Below are 17,247 nucleotides of genomic sequence, written 5' to 3' on the forward strand. Positions count from 1 at the left end.
AAAGATAATAGTATGTAATACTATCAAATATCATGTAAATAGTATACGGACCATAAATGTAATATGATAATATTACTATCGCCGTGTCGTTTGATAAATGACGACGTCTATCACATACAATAACATTACCATATTTATACAAATAAATATATATATACACTCACACACACGTATGTGCGCTTTTGAAATACATCGTAAGTCTATATGTACGCGCCACTAGTCACTATACACCACCGCCGCCACCACAGCCATCACAACCATATCGTCCGAAGTGTCGTGTAGTGGGTTTAATACGTAATAATATAGTCAGAAAATCGGGTAGACCCTGCTGGTGGTGTCTGATTAATCAACGCCCTAACATTATACACTTCATTAAAATTCACCAGTATTAAATTGTTGTTGGGTGGCCAGAACAACCTTTCATCGGGGTTCCCCGCTGGCGTTTATACACCGGCCAAACCGTTGTTAAATTAAATCCTCCATTGATAACTTACAGTTAACCGTTTAAATTTTTACACACCCCCCCCCCCACACACACACATTGAGATAAGCACGGAAAATCAAGTTTCGATGTATCTGTTATACACAGGCACATTGTATAAGAGATAATTTTATCGCACGTACGCATTGTTTGGTTAAAAAGTTAATAGGTAACTATACAGAGATCAGAGGTAAACGATTAAACACCTTATTTATATTACACTGTTCGTTGTTTAGAAAACACAAATTTTAAGGAATAATCCCGTATAAGGCGACACCGCTGAGGTGTCTAGTCGGACGACAGAAAGAACGGTTTCATTGGTATTAAAAGTAAATAGATAATATATTGCATTACAGAAACACAAAATTCTATTATTTTTTTTTCAATACTTAGTTTTGGACAGTCGATATTATGCCGAAGTTATCATAACTATATCCTCGTATTACTTTGCACGATCTCGACCAACCACGGTCGTCGTCATTTATATTACGAACATATTAGTCTTTGCATTGCTTCGTTATTGTCATTGTTGATAGGTCACACGAGGAAGATCAGCATACCCAACTGCGTGGAATTTCCCATCACGACCAACGCGTGTAGAGGCTATTGCGAATCATGGGCGGTGCCGTCGCCGGCTGACACTGTGATGATCAACCCGCACCAGCGTATCACGTCCGTAGGCCAGTGCTGCAACATTATGGATACTGAGAATGTAAGTATTTGACATTTTTATATCATAAGAATAATGATTTGTGGGCTGTATACACATTTTGTAACGTTAGACAAATATGTATATTTATATTATGTCTAAGGTTCTGACACACTCGAATTTGTTGTGTACGGGGTGATTCACCAAATGCGCGTATTGTTTTTTTTTTGCATTTAGCAATGAATTAAATTCATATTCTGATTTTTGGAAGCTTTGAACATTCTCAAATAAGTATGTTGTTTTCAAATACTTTGTATACTAAATACTTACTATAATAGATACTTAGGGAGTGTATTACGACGATATAAAGTTACACCTCCTTCTATTGTAAATCATTTAGCGGATAATTTTTCTCAAAAATTTTGATGTTCCTAATGCAAAATACGAATAAGTTATTTCTCAGTTATTGAATATTAAGGATAATAATCATTAAAACTGGTTTAAAAAAAAAAAAATTTAAAACATCTGTATTATCGGATCTAGTATTTATTATACTTGGCTCATTTTTGTACATTATAACGTCGATTAATATTAATTACTTAAATTTTCAAGTCTTTGATATCTTATATTATAAGACTTATAATATATCTATTATCATGGTTCTATTGTTCTTAGTACACAAAGTTTTATAATTCAAAAACAAATCGTTCTCATTTTAATTTAGATATTATATTACAAATTCATGATTAAATGAAAATCGAAGGCAAAATATAGGATCTAAAAAATTGTATACGACGTTAATGATCAGTTCAATGAAAATATTAACTTTAAAAAATTAAAAAATAATTATACATTGTCCAGGTTGTTTTATGTCGGTGAAAATTATTCATTTAAAAACGAATATAATACGAACGTTTCTAAATCTTTTACTTATTCTGTGTCGTCAGTAGTTAATAATGTGAGCCTAGCGGTTACAATTATGTAAATCTATTACATATTTAAAGCAAAGAAAAGAAAATAAGTATTCAGAAAGTATGCATACATAATACAAAACTATGACTGGTTAGTGGTTAGTATGGCGTAATGCTGATTCATTTTAAATAAAAGTTCTAAGATTAAGTAACTGAAATAGATCAAGTGGAATATTTATTTGATCTTATTAATTTATTTGTAGTCCATATAGTTAAAAAATACACATTACAGAAAGAAAACGTGGTTATATAAAATATAATATAATATAATATTATATTGTTAAAAATATAATATGTTATAATATAAGTAATGTATGGTATTTGTATATTGGTTCTCAAAAATTAAATATTCTATGCATTTTGTTTAGTTTCAACAAATAATTCATTTCTATTAATAATCTGAATAAAAACTATGTTATATACTTTTGGATACGAATAAGACGTTAGTTTGTGTACTTGTATTTTATTTTAAATTATATTTATGTATAATACTATTTATATACGTATTATGTAATACATGGTTTTTTCCTTTTTTTTTGCATATTGAATAATTTACAAGTACATTTATTACAAAGTTTTTGTTTTTCTTAAAAATCGTCTCTCTCACATAATAATAGACAGAATGTACAATTACCATGAAATTTAATGTTCACGTTGAAGTACCCAAACAAAAAATGCAAACATTTTATAATATTTCTGAAATGCAAACGCAGTTTGTCATCTTGATGGAAATCGAGTTAAATGATGTTTGATGTTTCATGAATACAAATGGGAGAAATATCTTTCATTGCTGGTATTATTGGTTTAAACGAAAATCTACATATAAACATGAACTTAAGTCGAAGTATTATTTAAAAAACTATTGTTAGTATACGAAGTCATGTAAATAGCTTTATTCGTATTGAATTGGAAACATTTTTGTGTGTACTTACACAAGAAATTATAGCTGTTAAGTATTTTACGCTACTTTGCATTGAAACTTGGTAAATGGTAATATACTTAAAATATTATCTTAATTTTTTATCTTAAATTCTGAAAATGTATATATCCTATTTTGTATTATTTATACTGTATAGCATATGCATTATGAAATAATCATAGATGCGTAATATTTTAGATAATATATGTTATTTTGTTAAAAATTATTATAGTCAATACAATTTTTTTAATTTTTATACAAAAAATTATTTTATGCAATTTAATTGTAATCTATCTAATATTTAAAATGTAAACTATTATAAAAAGCCAGTTTATGTAATATTATACTAATTACATTTTAATTCAAAAAGTATTGTATAAATACATATGATTATTTTTTTTTATACTCAACGTAGGAGTAAAAATATATTACTAAATATTTAATAGAATACGTGTGCCAAAAGACATAAAAAATGTTGATAAGATATTTAGTCATTTCCTCAAACCCAGTGATAAAATATTATCCGTATACATAATATTATACTAAACGATTTCCATTGCATTATGAATGAAGCGAAAAAATTAATTTCAATCAAATGAAAAACTTCTATTCGTTCACTTTGGATGAACCATAAAAAATATGTTCATTTCTACTTTTTATGCACGAGGAAATACATCTTTTCCAAAATAAAAGTTGTTATTTCAAAACTTTCCTTTTGTAGTTAGTGTTTAATATTCTTCCAACGTATAGGTATTTTCACCACACTATTTTACTATTTGGTTGTTTTTAAAATATTAATGACCCAATACATTTGAAATTTCACCATTTATATTTGATTAGTTATTACGATAAAGAAGATTGGAAATATAGTGATTTTTTTTTAATTTTTATGAAAATATTGATATTATGTTTTATAAAACTTTGGGTGTAGAAACACTATTATAATAATATTATAGTAAACCTAGGTTCGTTCAGAAACTTTTGAATACGAGTTGTCTTTTCGATGATTTTAAATTGACATAATGCTTAAACACGGTACAATGTATTGCCAATATAGACACGTGCCGTTTGACTATACATTATTATATTGTTTCGATGTGTTTATATAGCCCACCTTGGTTTCTAGTCTTATATAAAAATACCACGATTAACACTCATAATACAAATTAATAATGCGTAACATGACAATATTTTTTTCGTTACTTCGATCGAAGCTGATATTTGCATACGAAAACTTCTGCACCACAACCAGAGTATTGGTATTTTCTGTATGCCGTATGTAGCGAGAGAAAAATTCACGTTCGTTCAAAGAACTCAAAGAACTTTTTTTGTTTTCTATATAAAACAAAAAGAGACGGAGAAGACGAGCGAGAGGAAACAATCGCCGCGAAAAGAGAACGCCAACGGCAAAAAATACGAGGATTGTGCGTCGCGACTTAAGAGTGTTATTGTTCGCCGGCGGACTTAACTCGTTTACACCGTTGACGCCCGAAAGACTTCGAACTCGCGCGTAGATAACAATATACCTACCTCTTCATTACATACAATACGCCTGTCGATCTTTCGTATTTTTTATGGATACAGAGCGATCGAAAATCCGCTATAATTTTTACGACGTACTAAACGTATCGGTAACGCGAATATTCTAATCGCTCTGTACTATGTGTGCCGCGACGGTATATAGCAGGGGTTGCCGAATTGAGGATCTCTTCATCGCGGTCTTATTTACAAAAACCAAAATCTTAATTTTTTTTGCATACATTTATAAAAAAAAAAAAATTTTTTTTTATTATCATTATTTTATCATTTCATATTTTGTAATTTGATATGTTTATCGGATGTTAGGTATCTTTATTATTTTTGTGGTGTTATAGTACAGATTAGATAATTTGGCTCTTGATGTAATTGCATTGATATATGTGGCTCGCGTACATATTCATGTTGGCCACCCCTGGTATATAGTCTATCGGCGGCGCGTCTGTAGTCCGTTGTTTCAGGTCCAGTCGCAAGCGTGGATGTCAAGCAACAGGCACTACTGTGGTCACCGAAGCGTCGTCGTCTAGGGTACGCCGGGGGTCTATGCGGATAGAATAGAGTGAGAGTGGGAGTGAGAGAATAAACCCGAAATGACTCACGTGGGTGATTTCCCGAGAGCTGATTATTCAAACAATATTTTACGAGCCGATATACGCACACGTATATGTTACTATAATACTCTTTGACTACGACCGCCGTTAGCTGGTAGCAATAACGATCGTTTATGAATTCGGTTTGGAGTTTTTTTTTTTTTTTTTATAAATCCCAAAACACCGCCGTGTATATACGTTATTTTGTTGGTATAATTTTTTTTTACGCTCATCGCCGTAGCAGTACCTTACTGCAGATAGACTGTAGAGATTTAATTTACGATGGTTGCGCGATTCAGTTACAACGTGCTGGCGATGGACACCTCACCAAGAGACTAATAATGATCGGTCGCTTAAAAAACGTGCTTCATAAAAAAAAATTAATAATAATAAAAACATCGAGAAGCCGAGAAGGGTGGATAAAAAAAAAAAACAATAGCAAACGATGTCGGAGTCATCTTACGTAATAAATTAAAAACCTGCACGTTGGCTGCGGGTGTGCGTAACACAATAATATTATGCCAGTCCTACGACGACCGTTTTCCGGTTCGTCACCCCACCGTCGAATAATCAATAACTTAATATACCATATGAATGTTGAGATTGAATATGAGATTAGTGTTCTTCCGATTAGGGTTTTCGTGTGTATGTTTTTGATTACATTGGATATAATCGTATGATTGTAATAAGACTTGCAGAACTGTTACAATATTTTGATCCGATTTAAATATTCTGAACACTGGTGGAAATATATAAGACAGAACATTTAAGTGTTTTTTAAATCATCACAAACACATTGATAAAAAATTGATATAATTCTAATAGTTTAAATTTCGCAGTAAAAAAAAAAAAATGAATTTCAATAAAATAAATCATTCAAACATGCGCTGTCAAGTCTAAGGACATTTTGTGAAATATACTATAGTGTTTCTGATAAAATTTTGAATTATAAAAACAAAATGATCAAAGATTAGTGTTTGAAGTATTTTTAATTTATGTTTAGATTTGATTTTAACATAGATATATTTCATACTATCGAAGTACAAAAGATGCATTTAATTTTAACAATCGTTCAAGTTTTTTTAAAATACAATTTTCATTCATATTTTCAATACTTTATTGGAAAAACTATAGTGACGTTCCTTAAAATAATATTTGAACAGGAAAAAAACGAAGGCGCTTTATTTACATTCTTACTAAGTAAATTAAAATAAATAATATAGTACCTAGTTGATTTATTTTATTGAGCTAGGAAAGTAATATGAATTTGTGAGTATAAATACAGGATATTTCAAATATCCTAATTATTTTCTACGTTATAAATGTAAAGTTTCGTGTAAGATCGCGTAGTCGCATAAATCGATTAATTGTAAATATTATATTGAATAATATTTACATGTTGTACATGCACTTAATAATATGCCAAAGTCGTAAAAATAATATTAAATGCATAAATCAAACTTTTAATTTATTTTTTTATAATATAATATGTATTATAAAAGTGGTTCTTATATCGGTTATCCTACCGTCGCTCACCGCCTCGCCGGTATTAGATTTCGATATAGGGCTGAACGCATAAACTTAAACTTATATATATAATATAACTCAAATCAATTTAGTTTTATATTAATATTAAAAAATATTGAAAATGTAACATTTTAATAATTAAAAATATTAGGTTTTTATTATAATTAAATATATATATATATTATATACATATATACATTAAATATTAAAATATATTTGAAGTGTTCATCTTTATTTTTGCGTTTAAAACCATAAAATAAGTAAGCGGTTAAATTAATGTTTTGTTTTTTTTTTTTTTTTAAACGGTATTCAAATACAAAAACATTATTTACAAACATATAACAAGTGTGACGTCTATTATAACGATGTCGTGACTGCGCACAGCATATATGTGAGATGTCAAACGTTTATTGAGTTATATCTCACGTGAAAATACATTGATACGAAACGTAATATGTTATTATATATGATTACTGCATAGTTCACCATAATCATATAAAACGTTTTCGATCGACGTGATGGTATATAAATATTAATATTATATATGGTACATCAATGTGTATTATTATTTTTCTTATCATAATAATTTATAATGTATACATTTTTTCTTCTCGACGTAGATATTATTTCTATATCTTCGCCGCACGCGTCAAACGCACTTTTAACTCCGAGTAAATCAAGACACGTGCGCTGGCTATACATCGTTAACGACCGACTCCGTCCCTCACCACCCCCGCGGTAACGGTACCCACCCGGTTGTCGTGGGAAGGGCGACTTCCCGGTACCGTCCGTTCGTTACGAATACGTACAATACTATTATGATACCGTACAAACTACACTAAATATAACGCATTGAAATGCCGTATAATAGAATATTATAATAATTAACAATCATTTTGAATACACATTATATATCCTATACCGCCGCAGTCTGCAGCACTTGTACACTATGATTACCCATCATTACCCCGGCGAATCGGTTGATAATACCCATGTGAAATAGCTCATGGCGCGATACTAGGATAGAGCCGAGTTTGTGGTCACATTAATGGTTTTCGTTAAAATACGATTTCGTTTCGTTTATTAGTTAGCAGACATACTTTACCCCATCGCAATCGTTTTATATTATTGAGTATGTACTCGGCTATTCATCGTAAACAGCGGCAAAGAAATAGAACCAGCTGATTTGAACTAATTCAACCACTAGAATAATATTATGTTAATTGTATTTGTTCATTTGCATTCTCTATTGGCCCTTTGCATTCCACATAAAATATATTGTATCAAAAAAATATATATTTTTTTTTGATACAATTGATTGGGATTCTATAATAACCTGAATACGTAAACTATATACGATGTCAAAATAAATCATTGAAAATGATTATGACATTACTTTCCTTTGGTTTAACCGTTTTTCACTATAAACGCACAACAACAACCTTATGACGTAAATAGATAATATGTATATATATATATATATATATATATCGACTAAAATGAACATCTAACTATGTATGTGACTAAAATAATTCTTCGGTATTTGATATATATATATTTTTCTAAGCCTGATATTGTTCCTCTGAATTGCCTCTTTTTGGACTTTTAGGTTAGTAAAACATATCAATGGGCATTGTGCGTATCGATTTCGTATTTTGTTCGAAAAGCAACGTCGCGCGTTACTTGTTGGAGCGAAAAATTTTAGAGCAAAATAATATACAGTGGGAAGGTAGCGCCCATTCACAAAATTATTTTCGAATATGAACCTATATATAGTATATTATACTATACCCGCGGCACGTGTTGATATAATATACACGTGTATCAATCATATAATTATTATGCCTGTTGTTATTGTTACATATTATCGTCTTATAACAAATAATGCAATCATTCTATAGATAAATTTGTATTAATATTATATAGGCACATAATAAGTATATGACTTTACCTTTAAGTGTATTATGAATATTGAATATATTGTTTTACTCGAAATTATTAGTTAGACGGATTTTTTGTAAACTATAAGATAAAATATCTACATTAAAACTGAAACAAGAAGTTTTAGAGTTGTTAATCTTGATGGATAACATATATTTCATGATCATAAGTTTAGAATACGTACTATAAAAGATATAGGTTAATCATTAAATAAAAAATAATCGTACGATTTAGTCTAGTCCTTATTATAATTCAACAATTTCCATAATCATAAAACAATGGTAAATTAATATTACATTGTTTACTACGATTTTAAAAATAACCATTTGCTTCATATATTAACAGTACAAAAGAAAATACATTTGGAAATAAAAGAAAGGTTTTTATCGTCAGGATAAAATAATATACACAGACATAAGCAATTTAAATATTTTAAAATATATTGTTATATGATAATATATTTTTAAAGTATATTTAAAAAGTCTAAACATCATAATTAAATTTCTTAAATTTCGAAATATAATATTTTAGTTATGTTAGAATTGCAATTTTGACGGCTAATGTTTGTAATTACTAAAACTTACTCGTGACCGTTTATTATTAATATATTTACATAAGTACTTATATTGAAAATTTGGTGTATAATAATGCATAAATAGACTGCAAATCATTGAAAAAATTATAAATTCAATATCTCCATCCAAAGAGATGACGCGAAAAGAGGAATAAAATATCAATATTTTCATATGAGTATAATTTTGATTACACAATACAAAATAAAAAAAATGTATTATAATTATAATATAGTACAAGTTCTGATTAGGAACATTGGGAACAGAATGATCGATAATGTCACAGAGAAGCACATAAAAAATTAAGGCTTACATAATATTGTATTCGTGGTTTAAGCACACTGTTCAGGTAAATAAAATTATAGTGATGTTAAATGTCATATATTATTATATTAAGTATTTATGAGAACTTTTTAAGAGAATATTTACAGAAGTTTAATAGGCAATTTAAAATAAAACCTAATAATAAAAAATTATTTTATTTAATATGAAACATAAAAAATTTCCTGATTTTAAAAGGTTATGCTTACCTTTAACGATGGCATATGTGTTGATACATATTTTATATACATACAATTTAAATATTATGAAAAATCGTAATTTTTAGTGATAAATGTCAAACTAATATCACAATATTAAACAATATTAAGTGGTAATTTTACAACATTTTGAGTCATCTAGATAAGAAAGTATTTGAAGTATTATTTCAATAAAAAAAATAAAATATCATAACTATTGTACTGAAACATGTACCAATATAAGTACGACTAATGAAATACTATGTGACACATGCACAAACTAGTCGCTACATTATTTGACTCGAGTGGGAAAACAGCTAGGATATGACTTGGCGGTAAGGTTGAAAGAAGATACATTCATCCCAAGCGAATGCCTTCCAAAACATTTAATACGAATTTTGCGTGCAGCCTTTTATTACATCTTAGTCCGTAATTGATACTTTAAGTGCCGCCAACTCCTAATGTATGTTTAAAGTGCGTTTAAAATACTCGCATAGCACAACCGACAAATATTTGTTTGCGATATTGTTTTCTATACGATTAAGCGACATTTGTATACGCGTCAAACATTGTATGGATTAAAATATTAATTGTTGTGGTTTTCACAAGACACGATTATTGCTTTCGACTAATTGACTACGAAAAATATTTAAAAAAAATAATTCTGTTAAATCAATCACCACAATGTCGTTGCACCAGTGGTAGAGAACGTCTTGCAGATATTATATCACGATTATCGCTTGTTATTTCTCCCATTTCATAAAATCTGAGTGACTACAGAGTGAATCACCAAGCGTGCTAGACCCCATTTTTATGAACACGCGGTTAAATAACTCAAAATCTATTCGTATGAATTTCGATTTTGTTACGTTATAATTTTCAAAAAAAAAAAAAATTGCATCAATAATTAACAGTAGAAAAAGCTGAGGATTTTCATTTAAAAACAAAAGTTTATATTTCCAGCGGACACTCCTTAAGTAGTAGAAAATCCGAAGAATTTGACAGTGTGATCTTAAAATATCGATTGCAATATTGAAGAAATAAAGAGGCGAGTATACATGGTGAATCATTCTGTATGTATAATATTATATATTATATATTATTATAATAGTTTTGAATAAAAATTGAACTATAATAAGGAAACGGACATGCGTTTCGTCAAAACCATTGATAGCATTTGACGAGGATCAAAACGACCACCCATTGCGCCTTTAACTTATCTAATTATTAGTACTTGAATGTTGATTGTTATTATTATGTATCTACATTCTATGTACTACAGACAGATTTGGTTCTGTAAAATTAAATTTTTTCCTATAAATAAATGTAAGTACATCAAAAAGTTTGTACTTTTCACTATAAGTACTATACTTTCTCGTAAGATGTTTATCCTGCATATTTGGTTTACTACACCGTTGTTGTATCGTTGTAAATTTAAATCGCCATATTTTTTTGATTCTAATTGGACGGTATTTGCCTTTAGAGTTATATACATGTTATAATAAACATTCGTAAAATCGCTATCGCTGAATTTACATTTTAAAGAAGTACAGAATATTGTTATTTTCAGTATTATACTCGTATAGAGCTTTTAGTATGTATCACAATAGAACCTCTATTGTTATCATTATTACAATACTGTTAATTACTTTCGTGATATCAGTTGTATTTTCTTATACAATGATAAATACTATCACATTTTTCGTGGTCGTCAAGTTTATGTTAAGAGATGGGTGACTTAAGAGTTGTACAAACGATTGTTCAATTTGTTTGTGTTGAGACATAGAATATTTTAGTTGATAGTGCATTCATTTCAATCGAGATGGGCGCTACAGGTGAATCGTCGAAGTGGAAATCCATGGATAACTGTGTCTACTATAAAGAGGCGACACCTACTTCTGTAGGTCTATACAAACTATAGTTTTTCTTGTCGTGTTCAAATGTATTCAAAGATCCTATGAAAACGATAGGTATATTCTAATCATTAGGTGCTATAGTGTAAAACTATAAAATTATACTTAAAGATCAATACGAGACTTTTCAATTATAATAAGAAATGGATTGTTTTTATGGGTACTTATTATGACTATACACAAATCCCGTCTCGTTCAAGCTGCACGGAAACAATACGAAATGCTATTTGTTTTACTATTTGGGAACGTCCGTTAGTGGTGGTTTCACTTAATATCGCGAAATACATTGTTTAAAAAAAATATTAGTATCTGAAATCATAAAAGAAAATTCCAGTATCGTTGGAAAAGTTATAAATTTGGCAACTATCTCATGATAAATATATGCCGTGTACGGAATTTATACATTTGTGCGTTGGGCGTACACTACATCATATCATTACTACACATACTATGTCGGCACTATTAAAGTAGTCGTTGTCGGGGGGGGGGGAGGGTTATAATAATATTATATTTTAAGTAGCAATATATATTATATCAATCGCGTTTAGATTGAACGTTCGAGGTGTTACCGTTTATACAGTGTGTCTGGTTAATATTCAATTAGGGCTTTGTCGCGAATGTACAATAATATATTATCACACGTGCCTATAATATAACATAATAATATTATATTGTCGTTCAGTGGTGGAATTAACACCTTTTGTACACACACATAATGCGCTTAACAACATACGGTCTCAAACCATTTTAGTTCGTTAATTAATCATATAAATTGATTTTTGTTGTTTGATCGTCGTGTTTATAATATTAGGCGCATTGTATCATAAATTATAATATTAGGTATGCTGAAGTTTGGCCAAATCTATCAGTTGCGAATTATACGTAATAATTCTGTATAATGGACTAAGTTATGTTATGGATACATGTGCGGGAATATACAAATAAATTCATTTTTTGAGTATTTGATAAGAAAACATTATTGTACTTGTTGCATCATTTAAAGCGGTAAAAGATAAATATATTTCTACCTTTATTACACCCATTAAAAGTTTTTTTTTAAATTATTACATTAAATTTCCCATATTTTTAATTTTGTTTTCTCAACTAGAATATTGATTATGTTTAATCAGATTGTAATAATACATTATACTTTATAGGTATTTAAAGTTTGGGTGAGTTTAGTGTATTGAAAATTAAATTCATAAAGCGTCCATTGTTAAATGGCTCTTTTTAAATGGTTAAGCTCTCATTCAATTGTTTTAAAATGATATATAACATATATTAAATTGTGGATATAAGTATAAACACAGTGACATACTTTGTAACAAGTATTTTCTTAATAAATGAATGCAATTATTTTACTAAAAGAAAATTAAAAAAAAAAATGTATTGTAAAATTTATCAACATAATTTAACATCATATATTATTTCAATAAATTAAAATATTTAATGCAATTATATACAAGTATCTGTTTTTTCAAAAATATTTAATATATCTTGACTATTGATACTGATGTCATTTTCTAATGGTACATTACAGATAATATTATTATTATACATTAACTTGAATATTTTCTTCTTTTCTTAATTTATTACAATACATGCAATAACATTTTCTGTACTTATCGAAAATGGAGACGTAGATTCATGCGCCGGCACAATCGGCACGTTTTGTTTTGCAGATATTATTTTAATATTATTAAAAACATTGAACATTTTTCAGTAGTCATCACAAGATAAAACAATGAAATAAAAGAAAGTACGTACTTACTTTATAGACAATAATGAGTCAACAAACATATTTGCCATCTACGATATACACATGATTAAAAATATATATAAAGCCAATAACTGTTAAACTGAAATAATGTGAACTAGTTGCACGTTCCGCAACATCATAATACTATACATAAACGTCATGAACAAACCACATAGGGCGATTCGGCAATTATTTCTACTGGATTTATTTTTTAAGTGTTTTCTCAATTTCTAGCCTACGTGACTTTTTGGACATCGCTATCGTAATTTCGTCAATAATAATACTATACTATAATTATTACTGTGAAATTATTTTATTTCATAAATGTTTTTTTTTTTGATAAGTTCAAAAAAAATACCTAATTTTCGAATAAAAAAGAAATCTGTATACCCGTAATAATATAAATTGTTGTAAACGATGCCATGACGATGAAAGTCAACATTTCTGTTGTCGATAAAACATATTACCTAATATGCACACGTTCTTCATATTGTGTTGAAAATATGCACTTAGGCGTGTTGCGTAGACTTTGAGAAAACACGTAAACATTCGGCGAATGCGAATACTTCAATATTGTAATAACCACTAAAAATCGTTATTAATTGATATGACTTTCCGTCTTAGTTGTTCTGTATTTAACTGGGATTCGGATTACAGCCGATATTTTCGACTGAGGAGAATTAAGAGTGGAACTAAAGCATTTAAATCATGCTCCCTGTCGGTTTTCGGTAAATGTTCAGCGGCGCCACTGCCCTAAACGAATGCATCAAAAGTTATGATTGTCTGTATACAAATATATATGCCTATACACAAATTAAATTATTTGTTTTGAAGACAAAAAATACTAATGGAAATTTAGGTATCGTGGTTACCTGAGTGGTGTCTTCTACGTAATTAATCGACATAATATTGCATTAAAGGGGATTATAGAACGTGTTTAGCAAAGTTTACAGAGCTAAGTGGAGCAAATTGAATTTCAATCACTAAAGTTTGTCTTTGGGTTAATTCCGTCGGAAGCGTTGACATAATAGTTTGCCAAGCATTAATATTATACACGTGTAATCTAGTTTAGTGAAATCATATTCATATAAGAGTTCAATATTGTGATATTATTAATAATAACATCTTATCGAAAACATAACAAATTTAATAATAACTGTTGCTAACGAGTAACGTAAACTATGTTTGGAAACATTTATAAAATTTAAACTTCTTGTAAGAAACTAGTAAATATTGAATAGTTTTAGTCATACTAAATACCAATTACGATATTATTATATTATACATCATAGTATTTATTAATATCGTGTAATTGTAGAATTATTATTCCGTCGATTTCCGCTGTCGACGAATTTAGTAATTTTTTTCTGGCTTACAGCTGTTAATCGATGATGTGTTAATGGCAACCAATTATTTTGATTACAGGTCGAAGTGAATGTCCGTTGTTTGGAGGGGGTGAGAAAGCTGGTGTTCAAATCAGCGTTGAGCTGTTCGTGTTACCACTGCAAGAAGGAGTGATTTTTATTTTCTTGATGGACATTTCACCACACCACGGAGACAAAATATTTTTGATTAGAATTTTTAAACATCAACAAACGCTATTATTACTATTACACGAGTAAACTATAGTATATACTATAACTATATTACTCTATAGTTTCCTCAGTCGTAATTTATAACTCATTAATCATTAATACCATTATAATACTGTACTTAATAACATAATGATAATATTATACTTCGTTTGTACAGTTCGGCACTCGATGTCTAGTCCGAATATTATATAATAGTATTTTAGTTAAATGCACATTATAGATCTGGATTATTAGTTTTACTACCTATTATTACGATTCATGATATTACTATGATTAGACGATCGAATGATAATGATTTTTGTTTGTTTAATAAAATTTAAAAAATTTAACCACAACATTGTGTGAATAATTATTGTTTCCACACGTTTTTCCCGTTCCGTTCAAGCAGGCTGCGGCGCGTGAGACTATAATATTATTAAAGTGTGCGTCAACGCTACGCAGTAGCTCATCAACTACGTAAAAAAAAAAAAAAAATACCAGGTAAGTATGTTTTTGTTTTAGCGCAGTGGCTTTACGACCGTAGAGATCGAATAGAGTTGGGAATTCGACGTTGGTGACGGATTCGTAATACACGGCCGGTAACACTGGTACTCGTACTAGCGGCGTGTGTTTCAGCCACGAATCATTTTTAATGACGTTTTTCATAGCACTCGCACAGGCTGATGCAATCCGCAAAAAACTTATGAATTAGCTTAAACGTTGCTGTTGAACGTATCTCAGATTTTATTACCAAGACAAGCGATCAGAGTGGTAACGGGTAAAAACGTAATATATTATTGATTGTCTCGATGTGTGAATTTGTGATAAATCAAATAAACGAACAACCGATAAACAGCTTACATAATTTTTTTAATTTACTAACTTATTTATTGCAACTACCAGTAATTACGATTTAAACGGTTTTGAATAAAATGAGCTAAGTTTTGTATTTGATATTATGTTAATAGTTAACCAAATTCATATACAGTTATACAAATATATTATATTGAAAAAGCTCTATTGATTATTGATTTTTATGCGAATACAGCGACATCGATGTGCGGGGCAGCTTAAATTTGAGCGATTATTTATGGAGATTTAAATTCACGTCCGCGAGTCAAACAATTTTAAAACTCATATTTTACAATTGTATTGGTTTTATATTTTTATACGTGGACAACATATTGTTTGTTTGTCATAAAAACTTTTATTGACCGGTTGATAGATTGTCCATATATTTTATATTTTAAAATTAATACGTTTACAAATGTTGGGTTTTTAAGTACATATAAATTCGAGCTCTGGTTAAAAAATCTATTTGAAGTAATAAATATATATATCATATAACGGTGTATGTCACGTATGTTTCCGATTTCGAACCAGTGTTTCGAATTATTATTGTGATGAATAGAACGGCGTCGGGGTCAATAGACTCAATAGAGGTCTTGACGATTTCGAGATAAAAAAAAGCTCTACTCGGACGCGGTTCGAGAGAAAAATTCATAAATACCAAAAGTAGGGTTATTATTTTCTTATTCGTCCGTTTCATCTTTGTTTGAATTCATAATATTGCAACAACAACAAATGAAAACATCACGTCGAGTAAATGCGAACAGTATAGGGTTTTCAAATCGGATTTCGAAATCAAGGTCTATTATGTATGTTCAAATACGGTGGCGAATGTATTCCTCGGGATCGATATTATAGCCGTCGGGTAGACAATTTGCGGAAAAATATGTTTTTCACCACTGAATGCGGTGTACTTACACGTGCGGTGTATTGAAGAATAATACGGTGTAACGTACCTACGTAGAAAGATACATTTTTATATAATACACTGATTCCGAATCTTTTACAAATCGAGTTTTGGAAATTGAGTTTTTTAATATTGCGTATTCCCGCAATGCGCGTTAAATAACTGACCACACAGTAAGGTTGCAGTTATTTTCAATGATACACACTGTGTACCGAGAAAAATAATCACTTACAAGCAGATCGATTTCAACTGAATAAAAATGATTTACTTCCTTATAGTAGTGTTTGAAAGTATTCCACATAATACATAATATTGTATGATATAATATATAGCTGTATCCATATAGATGATGAGATTATGCGAGGCCGGGTAAGTTTATGACATATTGAAACTCGGTCGAATTTAGCTAGCCATATTTTTGAATTGATTAAAAACAGTTTAAGTAGGTAACTGGCGTTTTGAATTCACCGATGAATCATACAAATAAATAATAATTTAACTTTATTTAATTTAATTTTTAATTGCCATTACTAAGATAGTT

General features: G+C 29.4%; 1 protein-coding gene across 1 annotated transcript in view; it reads left to right on the plus strand.

Moving 5' to 3' along the window:
- The window catches only part of LOC113549109 (thyrostimulin alpha-2 subunit), a 47,293-nt gene extending 31,987 nt beyond the window's left edge, over positions 1-15,306 (plus strand). Inside the window, exons 3-4 of the mRNA XM_026950269.1 lie at positions 1,018-1,193; positions 14,802-15,306. Coding sequence (XP_026806070.1) covers positions 1,018-1,193; positions 14,802-14,894 — 269 coding nt within the window. The 3' untranslated portion in view covers positions 14,895-15,306. The remainder of the gene's footprint in view (positions 1-1,017; positions 1,194-14,801) is intronic.
- Positions 15,307-17,247: the final 1,941 nt, after the last annotated feature.

The sequence above is a fragment of the Rhopalosiphum maidis genome, chromosome 4, assembly GCF_003676215.2.
Source record: "Rhopalosiphum maidis isolate BTI-1 chromosome 4, ASM367621v3, whole genome shotgun sequence".
In the NCBI taxonomy this organism is placed as follows: domain Eukaryota; kingdom Metazoa; phylum Arthropoda; class Insecta; order Hemiptera; family Aphididae; genus Rhopalosiphum; species Rhopalosiphum maidis.